This window comes from Cibotium barometz, chromosome 66 (assembly GCF_041138505.1).
Source record: "Cibotium barometz isolate CiBa-2024 chromosome 66, ASM4113850v1, whole genome shotgun sequence".
NCBI lineage: Eukaryota > Viridiplantae > Streptophyta > Polypodiopsida > Cyatheales > Cibotiaceae > Cibotium > Cibotium barometz.
Genome location: NC_141111.1, coordinates 11,018,804 through 11,029,643, shown reverse-complemented (window position 1 = coordinate 11,029,643; position 10,840 = coordinate 11,018,804). Strand labels below are relative to the sequence as shown.

At 38.5% G+C, this 10,840-nt stretch overlaps 1 protein-coding gene across 3 annotated transcripts; it reads left to right on the top strand.

Moving 5' to 3' along the window:
- The first annotated feature begins 5,443 nt into the window (after positions 1-5,443).
- Positions 5,444-10,628, top strand: LOC147602765 (putative beta-1,3-galactosyltransferase 2). Of its 3 annotated transcripts, none has more exons than XM_086797786.1 (11): positions 5,444-6,451; positions 6,774-6,840; positions 7,135-7,202; positions 7,306-7,511; positions 7,777-7,840; positions 8,382-8,454; positions 8,739-8,859; positions 8,990-9,077; positions 9,368-9,493; positions 9,608-9,717; positions 9,948-10,628. In XM_086797786.1, the coding sequence occupies exons 1-11, from the start codon at positions 6,360-6,362 to the stop codon at positions 10,094-10,096; spliced, it is 1,164 nt and encodes a 387-aa protein (XP_086653912.1). In that variant the 5' UTR covers positions 5,444-6,359; the 3' UTR covers positions 10,097-10,628. The 3 variants fall into 3 exon arrangements, with proteins under 3 accessions (XP_086653912.1, XP_086653913.1, XP_086653914.1); XM_086797787.1 differs by having other exon boundaries at positions 5,555-6,451; positions 7,317-7,511; XM_086797788.1 differs by having other exon boundaries at positions 5,556-6,451; positions 7,323-7,511.
- The last annotated feature ends 212 nt before the right edge of the window (positions 10,629-10,840 follow it).

Genomic DNA, 10,840 nt, shown 5'->3' with positions numbered 1-10,840 from the left:
TATGAAAATTGTAGATGGTCAAATGGAATCTTTTAGTAACAAAATGGATAAGATGTGGTGGGAGGCATGATCTGTAGCCTAGTGCATACAAGTGCAAGTGACCACCTTGCTCTATGCATGTCTCACTTTCACTTAACACTACTCATGCCACAACACAAGTCCTGAGCTCAAGACAAGATAGACACAAGGCAAATCCGTGGCAACTCACTCATAGAGAATATAGCACATAAGACAATAATAATAAGACAAGAGTTGAGAGATATGAGTTCTTATTGAGAGAAAGCATTATATCTAGCAATTGGAGAGACAACAAGTCAAGCACTTGCATTCTAATAAAGATTAGGTGACACCTTTTTGGTAGTTATTTTTGAAAATTTAATATGAACATGCAAGCCATACCCTTTTATAATATCTTCATTATAGTATGAACATGCAAACCATAACCCTTTTATAATATCTTTGTTCAATGAAAAAGATATAAGGTTATTCTTCCCATTTACTTAAAATAGAAGCAATCAAGTATCCACAAATACATACTAATGATGTTTTCTTAGTTTTCATTGTTTGTACACAATGAAAATGATACAAGCCTACATGCTATTCTTGTAATTGTTTAAAAAAATGAGCATTCAAGTATCCACAAATACGTGCTAAATGATGATTTCCTTAGTTTTCATTATTTGAATAATGAAAAAGATACACGCTTGTACATGCTATTCTTGCCATTGATTTTAAAAACAGATTGATTGAGTATCCACAAAGACATGCTCACATTATGTTCCTTAGTTTTCAATGTTTACCTTAATACTTGTAGTCTATTTGTTCTATGTGGACCAATACCTTTTCATTTGAAAAGTGTATCTTTGAGACTCTACACTTAGCAATGAACTTCCATTTGAATTTGGACATGCAGTATGAGATTTAGAAACAACACAAGCCCTTTTATGTGCATCATATTTATTCTTAAAGTGCAACGACATGTTATCACCATCCACTGCATCATATTTATTCTTAAAGTGCAACGACATGTTATCACCATCCACTGCATAAAAAATTATTTATAAGCAACACCATAGTATACAACATGCATAGGAGATTATTTGATTGTAGTCATGAGTCTTATGATTACGTTTTCCCTTTTTCTCTCCATCAAGGACCATGCTTTTATAAGTTCTTAGTTTTGTGTTACCATGCATCCATGGGGAGTTCTTTAAATACATACCTGGACAACCACTTTTCCATCTTCTTTGTTTTTGAATTAATTCGTTTCAAAAAATATTTAATAAGGATGGGCATCATGCTTATGCATGTAAGAAAGTTAAGCTTTTCTAAAAATACCTAAACACCATTTCAAACATAATCAAGTTTTCATAATTTCAACAAATGTAGACCTAAGTATTCTCGACATGTGTTATGTGCTTGAAAGTTGGATTTTTTAAATGATGAAAACTCCACTCTAACATTTGTGGATGCTTATAATACAAATGATATGGAGGACTTAACTTGCCCACTTTGGTTAGGTCACAAACTAGCCCTTTTTAAAAATGATTTTTACTCATTGTTTTTATATTTATAAGATGGAAAAGGTTTTTGTTTGAAAATTCAAACGTTAATATACCATAATCTTGTGCCTACTAGAATGCGTTTAAGAACTATAAAGATGGTTAGGTAGCGCAATCTTGATCAAGCTATTCTAAGTCTCTACATTGAAAGCAATTACTTTAATAAGGTCAAATGACTTCATGTGGAAAAAATCTCCAATATTTCCATGCATATGCTAAAGGGTATCCCAAATTTTTGGTGATAGATTGCAAGGGAGAAAATTTCACAGTGTGCTTACTTACATTTTTTGTATCCAATGCACATAGATCACAAGTCCTCCATGTGTTTATCAGACTTATTTTATTACATGCTACTTGGCATTTCCCATGATCTTATTTTTGTGGTTGTCCCTTTCATCACAAGCAACTCTATGAAGTAAGCAAGGATGAAGTAAAGAAGCTCATTTTAACTTTTGAAAAGGAATAAGCATGGCCATAAGCTTTTAGGATCTCAAAAAGTCAAGAAGAACTAACAACATGGTTCTTTCCTATTAAAAGGTGGAATAATTCTACTAGAATGTTGTAAAACTCATTCAACACCCTTGATGGAAGATGAGACAAAATAATGCCCTAATCTCCATACCATGAGATCAAATTGTGCTTGTAATATGCAAGTAAAAAAGAGGGTTTTTCATTTTCATGAAACTAGGAAAAACAATCTTACTTAAAAAGAATAAATAACAGTTGGAATTTAATAGTCATTAATATGTCATTCCACAAATAAAGTGCATTCTCATCTAGTCTCGTGATAAAGTGCACTCTCATCTTGTCATGATAAAAAAAATGTAAATATTCTTGTATTGCCATACTTTTTAAATATTTTAAAAGCATTTAGACTTTGACTTTTTTTGCTAAGTAACACAACTTGCAAGGCATAATATTCTCTTTTTGTCAATACTTTTTACCATTATATTAGATTTGGCATGGTGTCTTTCTTAAAATGAATTGTATGTTGTTCAAGTTAGTATCATAGAAGCTTCTTTTCATTCTCTTTACTAGAATTATCCTTGAGTTACACTAAAGTTTATCCTTTTTTATTATTATTTGCTTATGCTTTGTAATGTCTATTGTTAGGGTGCGGTTTGAAAAAATAATGTTTGCTTTTCTTCCATCGTAACTCTATCATTTTTTCTTTGTATTTATAGAGCAATCTCTCTCAACAAACAAGTGAGGCTTCATATTCAACTAGTCTCTTGATAGAGGTTTTTTCTTTGTGTTTATAGAGCAATCTCTCTCGTCAAACAAGTGAGGCTTCATATTCAACCGATCTGTTTTGTTGACAGGAGTTTTTTTGCATGACCCTTTAAAAAAAAGCAAGGGCTGCTTATCAATATTTACATTTGAATATTAGTTTCACAAAAGAATATACCAAAGTAAAAGAGGCTACACAGTTCTGTTTATATTCATAGAGTGTCTTGGGAACATTCCATAAACATCACCATTGTGATTACCTCAAGATAGTAAGGAATTATTCTCCACTATTCCTCAACTTGTAATCTCATCTTCAAGTGTGTGCTTGAAGGAAGCATTGAGATCGTTGAGGATGTATGTGTATCAAAGAGTCTTTATTAATGAGAATAAGCATCAAATAATGTGATCTTTGAAAATAACTCATGTTCTTCCTTTCCTTTTAATGTGCAGTTCCTTTAATCTTGAACATGGAAATCCATGTTGCTTTAGAAAAGTCATTTCATTGTTTTAATTTTTGCCAACTCCCATGCATGCTTATGGCACATGCATTTTAGTCTCATGTGGAGAAAGTGGGCTCAAAAACCCATGTTTTTATTCATGGAGTTAAGTGTGCAAGAAAAGTTGAATTGTGTGATGTGTGCATAACAACTACAACCATGATTTATTGTCTTGCCATATGTGAACTTCTCAAGAAAAGTAATTGGGTATTCAAGTGGTGATGAAGCATATGACGAAAGCTACTTTTGGTCTAAAATAATAGCCATTGACCTTCACAAAAAATTGATTAAACAATAGCTTTTTCTACCCATCACTTTCTACCTTCACACACACACATGAGCCATTCACTTTCTACCTTCACTCATTGCCATCTCCACACACACACACTCATGCTTAAACATATGTACACAACCACTTATTTATACCTAATCGGTTAATATAAATGAACTCCACATGTGGGATGTGTGTGTATGAATGCCCATGCATGCACACACACACACACACACACACACACACACACACACACACCACATGCACACACACACACCACATATAATAGGCATGCATACACTTACACACATGTGAGGGCACACGTATGTATGTGTGGGAGGGTGTGTGTGTGTGAATGCCCATGCATGCACACACATACGTGCGTGCACACACATACGTGCGTGCATACATGCACGCACACACACACACACACACTAGATGCATACACTTACACACACACACACACTAGATGCATACACTTACACATGTGAGGTTGCACACATGCATGCTTGCACTTGTGAGGATGCACACACACATGCATGTGTTCATTCATGCACACACACACACTTCTCATGATAGGCAAAGCACACACTTAGAGACACACATACATGTTTGCACAACCTTTCTTTGCCGTGGAGAGTGGACACTGCACCTTTTGATTTGTAGATATGAGGGGGACCACTCATGCACTCACTCACTCATGTGATACTCAAAATTCACATGTGAAGTTGATACATTTGGTGGAGAATATATATAACCTTTCTTTTTATTTCAAGCCGTGAGAGTGGACATATGCAGATGGTGGGTGGGTCATATCGACGCGTGGGTCATACAGATGGAGTTCAAAAATAAAGCATTACTTAGGCTTGCCATGGCCCATCTACTACATAAGAATGATAACTACATAGTAATGCTAAATAATCTCAAGAGAAGATTGGAAGCTGACATAAAATTTAATTGTTATTTGGATAGTGGCCCTTTACCAAAGGCACACCTAATGAACTACTTAATTTGAATTAGTTGTAATATTCTCTTCGTGCCACCAAAAAAAGCCGAATTATCAGTGCTAAAGGCGCCAATGTTAGAAAAAACCATCCGGTAGTGTAATTTTCACGGCTCAATTGAGGAAAACCGGTTGTAATTTTGCCTGGTCTTGAATTTAAAGATTCAGAGGTTCGAAAATTCAGTTATAAAACCGGCTAACCAAGCACATTTATTCGATAAAAACAGGTTGAGCTTAAGGCCTAATGGTCCTCCTTTTTTCTTCATTGGCTAGAAAAAAAGTTAATTGGTAGGCACACCTAATGAACTGCGAAATTTGCAATTATTTGTAATTGTGTGTGCATGCAAAAGAGAGAAAAGAAAGCTGAATGGTGAGCTGAGATGTCTGGAGGACCACTGGGGCATGCCACGTGTGGGGCCTGAGATGAGGCCAGGTGTGGGGCCTGAGATGAGGCCACGTGGCAGGGGGCAGAGTCATGGGTATTGATGGCAATTCATTAATGGGTGGGTGATGGATGGGGGATGCTGAGGTGCAGTCTTTTTAGTTCATCATGCTGCATGCAGCAGCTTTTCCCTGCTTTTCTTTTGATCTTTCAAACCCTGTGGCAGCAGCAGCACTGGTGACTGCACTGTTCTCTTCCTCCTCCTGTGAGAAAATCCAATCAACCTGACAAGCCCACCATCGCCTGTGGCTCTTCCATAACAGCAGCCCATCTCTTCTTCATGTTTTCTTAAAATTCAACACCCAATTTCACTAATTTCTACCCCCTTTTCATGCCAGACAAAAACCCCAATTCCTCCAGAAAATTTTTAATTTTAATTTTAATTTTTTTGGTAAAATTTGGGTGGATTTGATTTCTAGCAGCCCAAATTTTCAACCATTTTTTGTTTTGTTTTGGGTTATTCTTTCTGGAAGCCCACTACTTTTTTTCCCCCTGTCAGATTCTTGTTTTCCACCTTTATTTATTCTTAATTAACTGACGCCCCCCCCCACACGCGGCCTCCTGAGTTCTCCCTTTATTGTGCAGCGGTAGGCTAGCCTAGCAGTGCAGGACTCAAGTATAACAGGTTACAGGCCATCTACCATCATCATCATCATCACCAACACCACCTTCTTTCTTCTTCTTCTCCTTCTCTCTCTTCCTCCTCACAAAAACCTCTATTCCAACCACCCATTTTAACAGTAAAACTGAATCCTCCATTTTGCCCACGTTTTCAACCCTTTCTGAGCTCTTGCACTGCATGCACCCCTTTTCTAACCACCCACATCAGGCCTTCGAAATTGGGTACCACCAATTTGCCATAATTCTGCCAAATTTACCTTCTGATCACCTTCAGCCCCCGATTCAGCATAATGTAGCAGCTGGCCATACACAGTTTTGACAGAAAATCTTGCAGCAGATGATTGATATTGGGTATACCAGGGTATACCATTTTGACAGAAAATCTAGCAGTTGGCTGATATTGGGTACTTCAAGTATATACAATTTTGACAGATAATCTCTAGCAGTTGATTAATATTGGGTAAATTTGGCTTAAAATCTAGCGGTTCTATCGATATTGGGTACATTTCATGTCGGATATAAGGTGAATAGCCAAATCCTGCTGAATTCAGCGGTTGATTGGTTTTCGGGGTACACAGTATATACCCCAGCAGTCTTTGCCATTAATTAATGGAAAGCCATGAAAGAGTCAAGCAGCAAATCAGCCCTCAAATTCAATTCACCCGTTAAAAGGCAGCCAAGCGGACAAAGGTTCATCAATCTACTTCGTCTAAACCTTAGCTGATCATCTAAAATGGCGGCTAAATTGGGTGGAGGGCTGTCTTACAGATGGATCATCATCCTGTGTATTGCCAGTTTTTGCATGGGATTGCTGTTCACCAACAGGTTAGTTTTGATCGATTCATTCATTTCCCCCTCTTTAGTAATTTTATTTTGAATCAAATACACACATTCTAGAAATAAATCCGAATATTTATTTTATCAATCAATTATTATCACCCATTCTAGCAATCACAAGAAGATTCACCTAATTTGGGTAACTTTCTGGCCTTTTTTTTTCATGTTCAAGATGGATCTAATGTCTGACTGGGTAATTAATTATAATTAGAGTTGTCGTTTTAAAAATAAGAAGCTAAATGCACCCCCTCCCTTGTTTTGGATGGATTTTGCTTATTGTTTTGTGCTGCTGTGTGTGTTATGAAAGCAGAATGTGGCTGCTACCAGAAACAAAGAATCTTGCACAATCAAATAATGAAGGATGTGAAACTGAATTTGTAAGTTACGTCCTTACATTTAACTCAATTTTGCATTCCATTTACTAAGAATTGGGGTGCTTTCACCAGTAATTTATCATGCAAATTTTGGTTAATGCTAACTTATATTATTATCAGTTTTTTTTTTAAATGTCTCGATGCATATTAATGTCAATGTAGGATTTTTGCTGATGGGACTCTCTCCATTACCTATTGGCTTCTTTGAGGCTGTGCATCTAGTTCTGAAGAATAATGTACCTTTCTCCTAATCATTCAAAATAATCAACTGACATGCATGAGTTGTTGTACACTCAGAGATCCGGACTTTTCGGAGAAATTAGCATGCTTCCGGGAGATGTTTCGGAAACACACCAGGCTATTCGGTTAGTGTCACACATTTTCTCTTAACCCATCTTAAATATTTGTGCCAGAGCGATTTCTTGGAATGTGGATGCAATGTAGTGATAAGTTATGGACACTTGACAGCTCAATGTCAGATGCAGAAATGGAGATGGAAGCGTGGAGAGCCTCAGAAGCGAAAGAACCAGACAAATCGCGGGGACCGGATGTTCTAAATTGGAGTGGGGCTCCAAATGACGAGCGCAGGAAAGTGTTTATCGTCATTGGAATCAACACTGCATTCAGCAGCAGAAAGCGCAGGGACTCGGTACGACAGACGTGGATGCCAAGAGGTTTGAATCCGAATGTCAGTAGAAACATCTCTGGTGTTGATGAAGTTTCAAAAAAGTTCTTGTATGAACGCAAATGTGTGTGTTTGTGTATGTATATATATGTAGATATGTCAAGTGGTCTGAATTTGAATAACACCCCTTCTTTCTGCCCCCTAGACATGATCTTATTTACACTTCACTCAAGCATATGGAACCTCTGAATCTCGTTCCATGCATGTATTGTTTGCATGTTGCATATAATCCTTACAAGCTCCTTGCTTTGAAGGTGAAAAGTTGAAGAAACTGGAGGAGGAGAAGGGCATTGTCATAAGATTTGTGATTGGCCATGGGTAAGAAAGCTTTTTGTCAGTCTTCTTATTTTAGTGATCAACACCCAGGGGCATCACTGTGGAAAAAAAAGAAGATATCTCCCCTTTAATCTACTTCCAGTCATTACATCTACAGGAGGTGTATTGTATATTAGCTTCTTATGTGTTGTTACTTACACAGTAAGGGTGTTGAATACCTACAGGAGATATACGCGCATGGATCCATACCTACCAACCTATAGACATTGTTCATTCTCATAGGCCAATGCCTCCTGGCACTCATTATCCCTATCACATACAGACATACAAATATACATAACTACTTACCTACATGTCATGCACATGCTCGTGCCCTCGCGTGACCACATGCGCACACACACACATTGGTCAATTCCCTCTGCAAGCAGGTGATCTGTGGGTTTTCTTAGAAGTCGGACCCCCTGGGGGACCAATAGAAAATCTTAATAGCCTTTCTTTTCTGCATTACAATATTCAGATAGTACATTTTGCTTAGATGATTGTATTGATATGATGAAGTGCCTCCATGTTTTCTTTGCTACAGGGCCACACCAGGTGGTATTTTGGATCGGGCCATTGAAGCTGAAGACTCGCAACACCATGACTTTATGAGACTGGTGAGCAGTATGGTTGGAAGCAAACACACCTATTTTTTGAGACATCATATATAGGTGCCAAGTACCTACTTAGTCTAGATTTGTATTTCGTCTATGCTATTTGTATTTCCATGACCAGATATAACATTGATATCATTGCCTTGGACATGTGTGTCAGCAGTCAAGGCGTTTTTTTTAATGTACAGACTAAAGCCCGCTCTGGCAGAAACCAACCTTTTTAAACTGCAGATTTCCATAAGATTCTATCTGTTTTTAAATTGTATGAAAAATTCTCTTATCAACAGGCACACATTGAAGGGTACCATGAGCTATCAGCCAAAACAAAGATATATTTTGCAACCGCTGTTTCCATGTGGGATGCCGAGTATTATATAAAAGTGGATGATGATGTGCATGTCAATCTAGGTGAGGAATCCATATGGAAAACAAAAATCTCAAAAACTGAGTGCTGTTATTTGCTTTGCAGTGGTTTCTATGTTAATAGCTAGTTGAGCCATATTGTTTCACAAAGTAACCAGAAATATACAATGTGTAGGAGCTCTTGGTGCAACCTTAGCCCGACACCGAACCAAGCCTCGTGTGTACATCGGCTGCATGAAATCTGGTCCTGTCCTTGCACAGAAGTAAGCTCTCATGCGAGTATTGCATGGAGAATCAATGCATTGACAAGGTTTATCAGGGGTTTTACAGATATGACAAGTGCGTGATAAAAGGGAAGATCTCACCCACCTGTCCCTCATGGACGGCAGATCTCCCTTGTCCAAACCCCTGCCCCATCCCACCATTGGGTTGGGGAGATGTTTGTAAAGACCTTGAGATTCCCTTGCCGTGTGGTGCCACTCCACAACTGCACTAGTTCGATTGGAGAGATCTCAAGGATGCTGATCTATGCCTTTCGGTGTATGTTTTACAGGGGTGTCAGGTATCATGAGCCGGAGCATTGGAAGTTTGGTGAGCAGGGTAATAAATACTTCAGGCATGCTACAGGGCAGCTGTATGCCCTCTCTAGGGACTTAGCAGTGTATATATCCAAAAACCTGTAAGTCTTCAAAAGTCTGCTGATTCAATTCTCATGTTTCTATGGGGTGTACAGCTGCAGAGTAAGATTTTGGGGTTGGCCTGGCTGGTTTATGTGGATTGCCATGCTTTACAGGGACATCTTGCACAAATATGCAAATGAGGACGTCTCTCTGGGAGCATGGTTTATTGGTCTCGATGTTGACCACATCGATGACAGGAGAATGTGTTGTGGTACTCCTCCAGGTAAAGGTTTTTTAGCTGTCTTGTCGGAACATACAAGTAGGGTCATTTGTTACAGAGTTTACTGAGCTCTGTTGTGTCCTCTTAGGACTAGGCTGATTACAGAACACACCTTGCCCATGGGGAATGGGCAGGGAGTTGGATAGGCAAGATTGCCCATCAAACTAGGCTGCCACGTTGAGTATTCCATGTACGTAACTTGTTATAACTACAGTATTCTCTTTTTCTCGCAGACTGTGAATGGAGATTGCAAGCAGGCAATGCATGTGTGGCATCCTATGATTGGTCCTGCAGTGGGATTTGTAGCTCTGTGGAAAGATTGAAAAGTGTACATCAAAGATGTGGTGAAGGCGAGAAGGCTCTGTGGAATGCTGTGTTTTGAGAGGCTTTTTACAGGTCATCTTCAGGGATAGGTATCTGCAAGTGTATGGCATCATTCATACCGGATTAGACCAGCTCTGTTAACAGCACCATAGCTTCTTTTGGCTGCCTTTCAATCTAGAAAGGGCCAGTGATTTCACAGTTTTTTTGTGGACTCGTTATTCCATCCAACCCTTCTGCCAAAATAGGCTAAGAGAAGCTAATTCTTCTCATGAGTTGGGGTTAAGCTTAAGCTGGCTCTACAACCTATCAAGCATAGCTATGGACCGGATATATTCGCCAGTTTGCAAGTCACATGGGCAGGGAGATATATATGTAACTAGCCTAACCATAAGCATGAACAAAATCATTCAAACAAGCTGGTGAAAATACCGGCCATGCAAATGAGGACCTTCCCTCTGCCTTGCAAAGGGGTTGGGCTTATGTAGGATGAACTGTTGCATCCTCTGCTTACAAGAGTATATACTTACTTTAATGCTCAACTAAATATGATGTACTTCCATACATATAATAATCAAGGGGTCATTTAGCTCTCCAATGGTCTTAATGTGCCCTACTTGAATTAGATGAAATGTATAGCAAGGAGTGGTTGGTACTTAGCATGATGGGGCTTGTTTCAGCGTGACATATAGTTATGTCCCTATTAGATGAAATCAATGGCCACTCAACAGTCAATTTCAGTTCACATCCTTGTGATAGTGACTTTCACTGTGGATGGAAAAGATGGAAACCTGGTTTCCAGTTT